At 46.1% G+C, this 12,203-nt stretch overlaps 1 protein-coding gene across 1 annotated transcript in view; it reads right to left on the bottom strand.

The window, feature by feature from the left end:
* Nucleotides 1-5,377: 5,377 nt before the first annotated feature.
* LOC145417769 (serine/threonine-protein kinase zyg-8-like) overlaps nt 5,378-12,203 on the bottom strand; it is a 34,222-nt gene continuing 27,396 nt past the window's right edge. Inside the window, exons 5-8 of the mRNA XM_080286378.1 lie at nt 11,013-11,151; nt 9,495-9,504; nt 8,602-9,035; nt 5,378-5,569 (exon numbers count right to left, since the gene is read on the bottom strand). Coding sequence (XP_080142504.1) covers nt 5,378-5,569; nt 8,602-9,035; nt 9,495-9,504; nt 11,013-11,151 — 775 coding nt within the window. The remainder of the gene's footprint in view (nt 5,570-8,601; nt 9,036-9,494; nt 9,505-11,012; nt 11,152-12,203) is intronic.

Below are 12,203 nucleotides of genomic sequence, written 5' to 3' on the forward strand. Positions count from 1 at the left end.
AATTGTAGGGATGCGAGTATGAACGATGGATTTAGAGACAGATCGTTCAATTTTGACATTTTTCTATTAATTTTAAGCGTATTTCTCTCAACACTTCGTCATTTCCCACAATTCTTCGTTCAGTTACACCAAGTTTCATTTTTTTCCGTTCATTTTTTTTTTCATAAAGTTACGTCGCTTTTCATTCCACTTCGAGTATTATTTTTTTCTGATATTTTTTTTTTTAATTATCGTTCAGTTTTTTTTTTTTTCATTTTTCTTCGCCACTGTGAAAATATATGGAATTCTTTGTATGGGGCAAAAAGCACCCTGGCACTTCTTCGTGACTAGTATTTACACACACACACACACACACACACACACACACACACACACACACACACGAGAGAGAGAGAGAGAGAGAGAGAGAGAGAGAGAGAGAGAGAGAACGATTATGGTGCAATTAGGAGAGAGAGAGAGAGAGAGAGAATGATAATGGTGCAATTAGGAAAGGAAATAACAGGAGTAGGTCAATTGCTCCAGTCTATACTCCTTTCACCTTCACTTGGCCAAATTTCCACAGCACTTCTTCGTGACTAGCATCGTATTCTGGTGTTAATATCTCCTAACAACTCAGCATTCAAGATGGCGGGGTGGCAAATTTTCAGCCAGTTAATGTGAAGAGAGTATAGATTCGATTAAAAGAATGTGACAAGGATAGCATTAAGGTCGCAATTAGTTTTACCTCTTACCTGTTCACTGTGTTACCTGCCTAGCCTCACACCTGCCTCACCTCACACCTGCCTCACCTCACACCAGCCTCAATCCACACCTGTCTCACCTCTCACCTGTCTCACCTCACACCAGCCTCAACCCACACCTGTCTCACCTCTCACCTGCCTCACCTCTCACCTGCCTCACCTCACAGCTGCCTCACCTCTCATCTGCCTCACCTCACACCTGCCTCACCTCTCACGTGCCTCACCTGCCTCACTCACCTGCCTCACCTCTCACCTGCCTCACGGATGAAACTGTGTCAGGAAATATACCGCTCACTTCCTCTTCCTCCACCCCCCCACTTCCCCTACCCCCCTTCTCTCCACTTCCTCCTTCCTCCTCCTCCCCCTCCCTCCACTTCCTCCTTTCTCTCCTCCCCCCATTTCCTCCCCCTCCCTCCACTTCCTCTTACTACGCCTCTCCTCCCTCCTTTCCTCCTTCCCCCCATTCTCCCTCCCCCCTCCCCCTCTCCCTATCCTCCCTACCCCATCCCCCGTTTCTTTCTCCCGTCTCTCCCCCCTCCATTCCTCCCCCTTTTCACTCCCTCTTCCCTTCCACCCCCCTCCCCTTTTCACTCCCTCCTCCCTTCCACCCCCCTCCCCTTTTCACTCCCTCCTCCCTTCCACCCCCTCCCCTTTTCTGCCTCCATCCCCCCCCCTCCTCCTCTGTCCTCTTCCCTCCTCATCATCTTCCCCCCTCCCCTTCCCCCTGCCCTTCCTCTTCCCCCTCCCCCTCCTCTTCTCCCTCTCGTCTCCTCCTCTCCTTCTCTCTCTTCTTTCCTTCTTCCTGTCCCTCCTCCTCCTCCTCCTCCTCTTCCTCTTTCTCCTTCCCTCTCCCCTTCCCCTTCCTCTTCTTACCCCCTCCCCTCCTCCCTTCTTCTTCCCTCCCTCTCCTCCATTTTCTCTCTCTCCTCCTCCTCTCTTCCCTCCCTCCCTCCCTCCCTTCTCTCCTTCCCCCCCATCTCTCTCTCTCTCTCTCTCTCTCTCTCTCTCTCTCTCTCTCTCTCCCCTTTCATCCCCCTCCCTTCTCTCCCCTTTTCTCTCCTCCTTTCTCTCCCCCCCTCCCTTCTCATACCTCCTCTCCTCTCCTCCCCGACCTCTCCCACCCTCATCTCTCTCTCTCTCTCTCTCTCTCTCTCCCTGTCGTCATCAATCACCGTTTATTCTCCCTCTGTTCTCAGTTATTCTCCCTTCCTCTCCCTTTCCCATATATTTTCACTCTCTCTCATTCCTCTTCGTTCATTTGACATGGTGTATTTCTGAATAGCTGTTTTTTCTTTTTTTTTCTATTTTAACGTAATTTTTTTTCGTAAAGGGGAATAGTTAGAATTCACTACTACTACTACTACTACTACTACTATTAATACTACGACTATTGTTGTTGTTGTTATTATTATTATTATTATCATCATCATTATTACTCTTACTACTTCTACTACTACTACCATCCCTACTCCTACTACTACTACTACTACTAGTAGCACTACGACTATTATTATTATTATTATTATTTTAATTATAATTATCACTTATTGCTTATCTTTCCTTTTCAGGTGGCTTTACATTGAGTGACAAGCCAAATGGTTTCCTGTAAGCCAAGAAACCATTTACAACGCTGGGTGGTAACCATATAACCAAACCATACGTGCTCCCTACGTGTCAACAAGTGGGTTGGTGGAGGGTTAGTGCTCCCCGTTAAACAAATAACTCAAAGTCAGATGGACACCCCTTACAGGATTATGGCGTCAATAGATAGATAGGTAGACTGCTCTTACTAGTTCAACTACTACTACCATCCCCACTCCTATTACTACTACCACAGCTACTACTACTACTATTACTATTACTATTACTACTACTACTACTACCACTATTACTATTACTACTACTATTACTACTACTACTACTACTACTACTACTATTACTATGATGTGATGGTGATAGTCATTGTGGTCTACGGTGAGGGGGAGGGGGAGGGGAGGGGGAGGGGGAGGGGAAGGGTAGGGAGAGGGAGAGGGGGAAGGGGAGGGAGGAGTGTAGGATTTAGTGTGTGTGTGTGTGTGTGTGTGTGTGTGTGTGTGTGTGTGTGTGTGTGTGTGTGTGTCGGCATATAAACTTTTTCTTCATCCTGTCTGTCTGCCTGTCTGTCTGCCTCTCTCTCTCTCTCTCTCTCTCTCTCTCTCTCTCTCTCTCTCTCTCTCTCAAGGAACTGCATTTTCTTAATCTTGATGAGGAGGAAATAAGACTGTCTCAAGGAGGAAGGAAGACAACAAGGAAGGAGAGGAGGAGAGAAGGAAGGAGGGAGGGAATGAAGGAGGGAAGGAAGGAAGGAAGGGAATGAGGGAGGGAAGGGAGAGATGGAGGAAGGATGAATGGAAGGAAGCGAAAAGAAATATGGTAGGAAGGAAGGCCAGAGGGAAGGAAGGAAGGAAGGAAGGAAGAAGGGAGGGAAGGAGGGAAGGAAAAAGTCTTAATTGATTTTCTCTCTCTCTCTCTCTCTCTCTCTCTCTCTCTCTCTCTCATTACACTTCTCACTCCGACCCATATTCTTGTAATCACTTAATTGCATCCTCTCTCTCTCTCTCTCTCTCTCTCTCTCTCTCTCTCTCTCTCTCTCTCTCTCTCTCTCTCTCTCTCTCTCTCTCTCTCTCTCTCTCTCTCTCTCAGTGAAAGTAGTACGGAAAATGATAATTACATCAAACAAACAAACTGTATTGCAAGGGAGGGAGGGAGGAGGGAGGAAGAGGGGGAGAGAGAGAGAAAGAGGGAGGGAGAGATAGAGACTAGGGGATAGGGAGGGGGGAGGGAGGAAGAGGGGAGGAAGGAGGAAGAGGGATGGAGGAGAGGAGAGAAGACAGGGAGGGAGGAAGAGAGAGAGGGAGGGAGGGGAGGAAAGGAGACAGGGAGAGAGAGAGAGGGTGAGGGAGGGGAGGAGGGGGAGGGGGAGAATGCGTAATGATGTACCGTACTAGTATTAAAATTAGATGAGGGAGGGGGTGGGGGAGGGGGAGGGAGGGAGGGAGGAAGGGAGGAAAGGAGGGAAGGAAGGAAGAATACGAGAAGGGGGTGGAGGAGAGAGAGAGAGAGAGAGAGAGAGAGAGAGAAATATACGTGTGTGTGTGTGTGTGTGTGTGTGTGTGTGTGTGTGTGTGTGTGTGTACAGGCTAGGGAATTCCCCCGATATTACACCAGCCTCCCCTTCAATGACAACAATAGCATAGAAAACGGAGGAAGGAATTTTTATGGCAGTAGATATAATAGGAAGAAAATAGTGAACATTTTGATATAGGAATAGTCAAAATGGATATGAACAATGATAATGATAATAATAATAATAATAATAATAATAATAATAATCCCATATGACAAAAATGGCTACCTCATATCATCATTACACACACACACACACACACACACACACACACACACACACCTCATTATACAATCTCCTTCCCGACATACACACGCACACAAACACCTCACTTTGCATACTAATTCATCTCTCTCTCTCTCTCTCTCTCTCTCTCTCTTAGATAGATAATAGATAGATAAAAATAGATAGGGTTAATGAATAAAAGAATAAGTGATAAGAAATTGCTTTATATCTGAGAGTATAATGACGGGTTAAGTTGTTTTATAATTCCGTCTTAAGGTTAGGTAAGGCACATTCTTAAGACGCTCTCTCTCTCTCTCTCTCTCTCTCTCTCTCTCTCTCTCTCTCTCTCTCTCTCTCTCTAACTCCTCCACTACACACTAATCTACTACAAATAAATCCATCTAAATCCATCCAAATACAAGGGGATTAAGTGAAGGTAATCCAATATGGCGATTTGGATATGGATAATCTCCCCTATTTATCCATTTCCTTCAAAGTAATCCGTTTTCAAAATCCATGTCAAGCTGGATAAGGATTTTTTTACCTTAATGGATTTATGGATTTACTTAAACAACCTATAAACAAGAGATTTCACCCCATAAGTTAACAATTATATCAGGCAGGTAAACAAGTAAACAATTATCTCAGGTAGGTAAACAAGTAAACAATTATATTAAGTAGCTAAACAAATTATATTAAGTAGATAAACAGGTAATCAATTATATCAGGTAGGGAAACAAATGGATCACGTGACCAGCACATCCATGTAAACAACTCCAGGTAAACACATAAACAAGCGAGTCCATCTTGTAAACAATCCACACAACGCTAATCAGTCTTATAAACAACCATAATCAACCCCTGTAAACAACCCACTCAACCCTTCTAAACAATCCACATAAGCAACCTACCCTTTTAAACAATCAACTTTTAATCTACCCTCGTAAACAATCCACATAACCTAATCTACCCATAAACAACCTAATCTACCCTTATAAACAAGCCACATAAACAACCTAATCTACCCTTGTAAACAATATACTTAAGCAGTTAAATCTACCCCAGTAAACAACCTACTTAAACAATCCAGGACCCAACTAAACAACCCGATTGACCCCCTAATCAGGTCAATTAGTACTTCACCTACCTAAACAAGCCAATCTTCCACCCAAACAAGCCAATCAAGTCACCCAAACAACCCAATCTACCCATCCAAACAACCAAATCAATCACCCAAACAAGCCAATCAAGTCACAAGCAACTCCTCCTGCACCTCCGTCGCCTCCACCAGGTCAACAGGCAGGTCAATCTGGGTCACTGAGGAGTCGAGTATTTCCTGTGCGTTGTTCGAGTAGACGCCCCGGGATTTTGACCTGTAGATCCCGCCGTCGTCCGTGTCGTAATCTACCTCTACCGCGCGGCTGGTGGGGCGAGAGACCTGGGGAGGGGAGGGGGAGGTTAGTGGGGGAGGGAAGGTTAGTAGGGGAGGGAGGGTTTGTGGGGTTTTTGAGGGGGATAGGGAGAGGTGAGGTAGGTGTGGGATTGTGTCGATGTTAGATGGAGGTGGGGAGGAGAGGGGAGTTAGTGGAGTAAGGGGGAGGCTAGGAGTGTGGGGTGATTGGTGAGGTGTGGGGAGGTTAGTGGGGTGTAAGAGTGAGGTTAGTTGAGGGGATGTTAGTGAGGTAGAAGGGGTGTTATTTAGGTGTGGGGAGGGTGGAGGTGTTCATGGGGTGTGGGGTGGTTAGAGTTAGTGGGGAGGTTAGTAGTGTCCCCCCAAAATAATTCGCACAGTTAAGTGAGCTAAGGGATATCACACACCCTCCACTCACTTCATCGCTAATACATTTCTCTCAATTATCTTTTTATTCATTCATTTTTCATCGATACATTTTACAAACACCAAAATGAGAACTTAAGCAACAGGTGTTTTACTTAATCCACAGGTGTTTTTGCTCGTTTTGATTTACCTTTCCTTTTCAACAAGAGTCTGTGGATTACCTGGCCACAGCTTCCGGTTCCCGTAACACCTATCCACTACGACTTATTCCACAGGTGAGAAAAATCCCCCAAATCTCCACTCTTTCCCCACCACGTCCTCCACTATCATCTCATCCTCCATTCACATCCTCCACTCCATCTCTCCACCTTCTCCTCCACTCCCACACCAACCTACCTCATCCATGTCGCCCTCACTGTCTTCCTCCTTTCACTGACAGCCTCCATGCTCTCTAGACAGCCACACTTTTCCCCTTCACCCTCCTCATAACCCACACTGCCTCACCATCCACCCTCCACTCCCTTCCACCCAAACTCTCCCTCCTGCACATGCCCTGTCTCCCCTCTCAGCGTGGTGTGTGTGTGTGTGTGTGTGAGAGAGAGAGAGAGAGAGAGAGAGAGAGAGAGAGAGAGAGAGAGAGGAATCACCCGGGACCTTGCCTGTTCGGTCTGGTTAGGTCTGAGTGGAGAAAGCCAAGGGAGTGTGGACGTAACGTTGTTGGTGGGTCCCTGTGGTCTCTCTCTCTCTCTCTCTCTCAACGGGTAAAATCCTCCTATTTCTTCATCCTGTGTCGATAATAGATAGATAGATAAATAGATAGATAGATAGATGAATGGATAGGTAAACAGACAGACTGATAGACATTAGATATATAAATAGGTAGGGATAGATAGACTGATAGATACAGGGATCGATAGACATATAGACAAAACTGAGAGATGAGAAACATGACCCTCTCTCTCTCTCCCTCTCTCTCTCTCTCTCTCTCTCTCTCTCTCTCTCTCTCCCCCAAAATCCACAGTACATCCACCAAAATTACATATATACAAAATAATTCTCCCACCACTACCCAAACATGTATATTTTAGTTACCCCAATTATTTCCAAAACCCACAGTATAGAAAACGGGATGCTCTCTATTACACGACCCCTATATAAACTTCATCCATTGTGTGACCTGGATTTAGGATTGAGGTATTGTTGGTGGGGGAGGGGAAGGGAGGATGGGGAGAGGGGGAGAGGGAGGGGGGAGAAGAGGAGGTATACTGGGGAGGAAAGAAGAGAGAGAAGGAGTGGGAGAGGAGAGGAGGGGAAGAGAAGAGGAGGTATATTGGGGAGAGGGGGAGGAAAGAGGAGAGAGGAGAGGAGGGGAGAGAAGGAGAGGGGGGGAGAGAAAAGAGGAAAGAGAGGGAGAAGGGGAGGGGGAGGGGACACAACAAGGGGGAGGAGTATGGGGAGGGGGAAAGGGGGAAAAGAGAGTGGGTAAGGGAGAGGGGAGGGAGGGGAGAAAGAGGGGAGATAACTGATGATGGGGGGAGGTGGAGAAAATGGGGGAAAGGGGTGGGGGAAGGGGTGAGGGAAGGGGAGGAAGGGGAATGGGTGAGGGAGGGGGAGGAAGGGGGAGGGGTGAGGGAGGGGAAGGAAGGGGGAGGGGGGAGGGAGGGGGAAATGATTAGTCGGTTTGAGAGGCAAGAGAGTGATTATGATAGAGAGAGAGAGAGAGAGAGAGAGAGAGAGAGAGAGAGAGAGAGAGGAAATTGGATAAATAAATAAGAGAAAAAGAGAAAAGTTTGGTTTGAAGTGAGTTTGTGTGTGTGTGTGTGTGTGTGTGTGTGTGTGTGTGTGTGTGAGAGAGAGAGAGAGAGAGAGAGAGAGAGAGAGAGAGAGAGAGAGAGAGAGAGAGAGAGAGAGAGACAGACAGACAGACAGACAGACAGCAACAGAGAAACAGACAAACAAACAAACAGAAGCGACAGGGGCACAGAGGAATGAAGAGAGAAAGGAAATAGAAATATGAGAGAGAGAAAGTGAGAAAGAGAAAATGGCTAAAAGAGAGAGAGAGAGAGAGAGGGAGAGAGAGAGAGAGAGAGAGAGAGAGAGAGAGAGAGAGAGAGAGAGAGAGAAAGTAAGCGAGACACAAGGAACGGTGGACAAGGGCGATTGAATTAGAGAGAGAGGGCTGGCTCCAGGAGATCAAAGGGAGAGAGAGAGAGAGAGAGAGACTGGTACCATTTCTGCTTACCTTTATTTCTCTCTCTCTCTCTCTCTCTCTCTCAGCCTCTTCAGTGTAATTATTTAACCTAAGAATTTCTCCCCATAGTGAAAGGGTAAAAAAAAAATCATCTCAGTCTATACCTAGCTCAGTATCTATCTATCTATCTATCTATCTATCTATCTGACTATCTATCTATCTGACTATCTCCATTTCATGTCTACCAATTACCACGACTACAACTAAATTTAATATCAAAAGAACCACTACCACTACATCTACTACTCCCACAACCACCACTATAACCACAACCACCACAATAACCACACCTACCACAACTACCACAATTATTGGCCGCGCGACTCAAATAGATCAAAGGGCCATTCCTACTTTATTAGTGTTCTCTCTCTCTCTCTCTCTCTCTCTCTCTCGCTCTCGCTCTCTTTCGCTCTAGCTCTCGCTCTCTCTCGCTCTCTCCTACCTTAGCCTTGGCCCTGAAGACGCTATCGGGCCTATCATCGTCGCTGAGTAGGGAAGCGTGGCCACTGTCGTACTGCGAGAGCCGGGAATCATCTCTCAGTGCCTCCCTCTCCTCTTCCTCCACCTCTTCCTCTTCCTCCTCCCCTTCCTCTTCCTCTTCCCCTTCCTCCTCTTCCTCAATGATGGGGGTGTACGCATAAAACATGGGGTCTCCACTTCGATACGTCAAGGGGCTCTGTGGACTTCCTACGTGGCTTTCGGATGGGGACTGCGGTGGACTGGAGGCACCGGATAGTCTCCCGACCAGCGTACTATTACTATCCCCCAGGTAGAAGTAGTCCACCTCGCTCTCGTCGCCCTCAGGTATCTGCGCTGGCATGTATGAGGCTCGATTGATGCGTTTGAGGGCCCCGGCGGAGTTTGGGTTAGTTCCCCCTGTACCGTTTTCTGTGTCGTCGTTTTCTCCGCCTGTTCCACGTTCTCCTCTGTCTTCTTCCTCTTCCTCTTCATCTACCACTTCTTCTTCCCCCTCCTCCTCCTCCTCCTCTTCTTCCTCCTCCTCTACCTCTTCTCCGTCATCATCTGGAGGGTCAGTTCTTATCTCCAGCGATTCATCTCTGGAAATATTTTATGTCTGAGAAACTGAAGGGAAATTTGAACCACTTGCAGCATAGAAAACGGTGTATAATTTGGCACAACGCACTCTTACGCAAATTATTATGAACTCTTAAGGATCATTTTACGGTAGTGGGATAATTTTGTAAGATAAAATACAAAATAAAAATAAAAATAATGAGGTTTTGTAGGAGCTTTATTAACCTAAATTACGTGATAAATGATAACTTAAAATTCTTGAAAGTTACCCCTAAATCTTCTTAACATTTTCTCATGTACCTTGTTCTTCCTGCAATATAATACCAAAGTTAAAAATATAATTGATTTGGATACCTACAATTCTCTATCCTACCCGATTTACTTCTTTCCCAGGATGGACTACGAAAGGTGAAGGCAGAACCCGTAGATTTTCTTGTCTCCTGAGAAATGGAACTTAAAGAATTAACAGTAAATTTTGTGAACATCGCTTCCGTTGTCCCTTACCCGTTGTCCCCCGTTAACGCCGCTCTGTTGGCACTCCTGTTCGAAGCCCTGCCCCCGTCTGCGGCTTCGTCTTCGTCTGCCGCGGCCTCTGTTTCTTCCTCTTTCGCCCATCTGTGTTCTTCCTCCTCCTCTTCCTCTTCTTCTGTTATCTCCCTCCCTTCCTCTCCTTCCTCCCCAGCTGCCTCTCCCTCCTCCTCCACCTCCTCTCTCCCCTCCCCCGTCTCCTGCCTCCCCATACTCCCCCTCCCCACACTCCCTCTCCCACCACTCGTCTTTTTTCTAAACGTTCCCATGTAGTAATTTCTGTTACCTGGAAAAAGGAATTATTATTATTATCATTATTATTATTATTATTATTATTATTATTATTATTATTATTATCACACCTACCACAACCACCACAACCAATATCACAACAACCAGTCACTACAACTATCCTACCACAACTACCACAACCACCACAACTACCACAATCACCACAATCACCCATTCGTCGCAGCCCACCCAAAATTGCCCCTTCTCTGTAATCTAACCTTTCCTAGAATTGTGTGTCGCTGTTTTTTTATCCCTCCCTCCCCTTCCCTTCCCTTCCCTTCCTTTCTCTTCCCTTCCCTTCCCTTCCCTTCCCTTCCCTTCCCTTCCCTTCTCTTCCCTTCCCTTCCCTTCCCTTTGCCTCTCTTCCCTTTCCTGATCTTTCTCTTCTTCTTCTTCAGTCTTAAATTACACTTCACAATACCTTCCTTCCCTCTCACTCCCCTCCCTCCTCTCTCTCTCTCTCCTTCCTCCTCCCATTCCTTCCTCCCTCGTCTCCCAATCTCAATTTAAACTCCCGTATCAAAATCGAACCTACCCTATTATGGATTATAGTAGCTTATAGGACTCCTCTCCTCCCAATTTACTATTAAAATCCAGGGCATATGCGGGAACACACTACCTCACTCCCCGCAGACTCCCACACCCCCTTCCTCCCCCCACACACACACCTGTCTAGAAACACCTGCCTTTTTTTACCTGTCTCCACCTGCCGGACATACAACCTCACTCCCCATAGACTCCCATACCACCTTTCTCCCCTTCCTTCCTCCCCAGTAACTCCCTTCTCCTCTGACACACACACCTGTCTACCTCCCACACACCTGCCTTTTTTTTACACCTGTCCACACCTGCCGGACATACTACCCCCTCCCCATAGACTCCCATACCTTCCTCCCCAGTTACTCCCTTCTCCCCTCACACACACACCTGTCTACCTCCCATACACCTGCCTTTTTTTTACACCTGTCCACACCTGCCGGGACATACTACCTTACCTACGAAGCTGCTGCCCCCCGACCCCCCCGGCTCCCCGTAAAAGGCATGCTTGAAGGCCTCCCTCGCTCCCGCCGCCACGTAACTCCCGTAATTGTTCACCTCCTGCGGCTTCTTCAGGAGCTGCCCGCTAAGATGGTACATCCTGGGGGGGAGAGGGGGATAGATAGATAGATAGATGGATGGATGGATGGATGGACAGATAGATGGAGAGATAGATGGATAGATGGATGGAGTGATAAATCGATAGAGGTGAGGGGAGGTTGATAAGGTGGGAAAATAGATGGATAGATAGACAGATAGTTGGAGTGATAAATCGATAGGGGAGTGGGGGTAGATAGATAGATAGATAGATAGATAGATGGATAGATAGATGGATGGATGGATGGAGTGATAAATCGATAGGGGAGAGGGATGGATAGATGACGTGATTTATAGATGGTCAGATGGAGTGATAGATAGATAGATAGATAAACAGATAGATAGATAGGTAGGTAGGTAGGTAAGTACGTAGGTAGATAGATAATAAATAGGTAGGCAGGTAAGTAGGTAGGTAGGTAGGTAGGTAAGTAGGTAGGTAGGTAGGTAAGTAGGTAGGTAGATAGATAATAAATAGGTAGGCAGGTAAGTAGGTAGGTAGGTAGGTAAGTAGGTAGGTAGATAGATAATAAACAGGTAGGCAGGTAAGTAGGTAGGTAGGTAGGTAAGTAGGTAGGTAGGTAGGTTGGTAGGTAGGAAGAAAACGGGACATATTCAGGGGAGACCCGTGAAAATCAGAAATGACAGAGAAACAAGAAAAGAGAGAGAGAGAGAGAGAGAGAGAGAGAGAAATAATTAATGGAGATTCATGGATTTTTTTGAGATATGGGTGAAGTTGGTGTGTTTATGACGAAGAGGCAAAGTTGCGTGTGTGTGTGTGTGTGTGTGTGTGTGTGTGTGTGTGTGAGAGAGAGAGAGAGAGAGAGAGAGAGAGGGCTGTATAAAATCCATAATAAAAAAATCCTGAAAATAAATGATAAAAAAACGAAAAATAAAAAATAAAAAAGTCCTCAATCGTAGGCCAAAAAATTTCTACCATCAGTCAATCAATCTATCTATCTATCTATCTATTTCTATATCTATCTATCTATCTATCTCAATCAGGCTATGTATATCTAACCATCTGTCTATCTATATCTATCTATCTATCTATCCATC

Source organism: Coenobita brevimanus, chromosome 14 (assembly GCF_032717465.1).
Source record: "Coenobita brevimanus isolate Jiangsu-jjx chromosome 14, ASM3271746v2, whole genome shotgun sequence".
Lineage (NCBI taxonomy): Eukaryota > Metazoa > Arthropoda > Malacostraca > Decapoda > Coenobitidae > Coenobita > Coenobita brevimanus.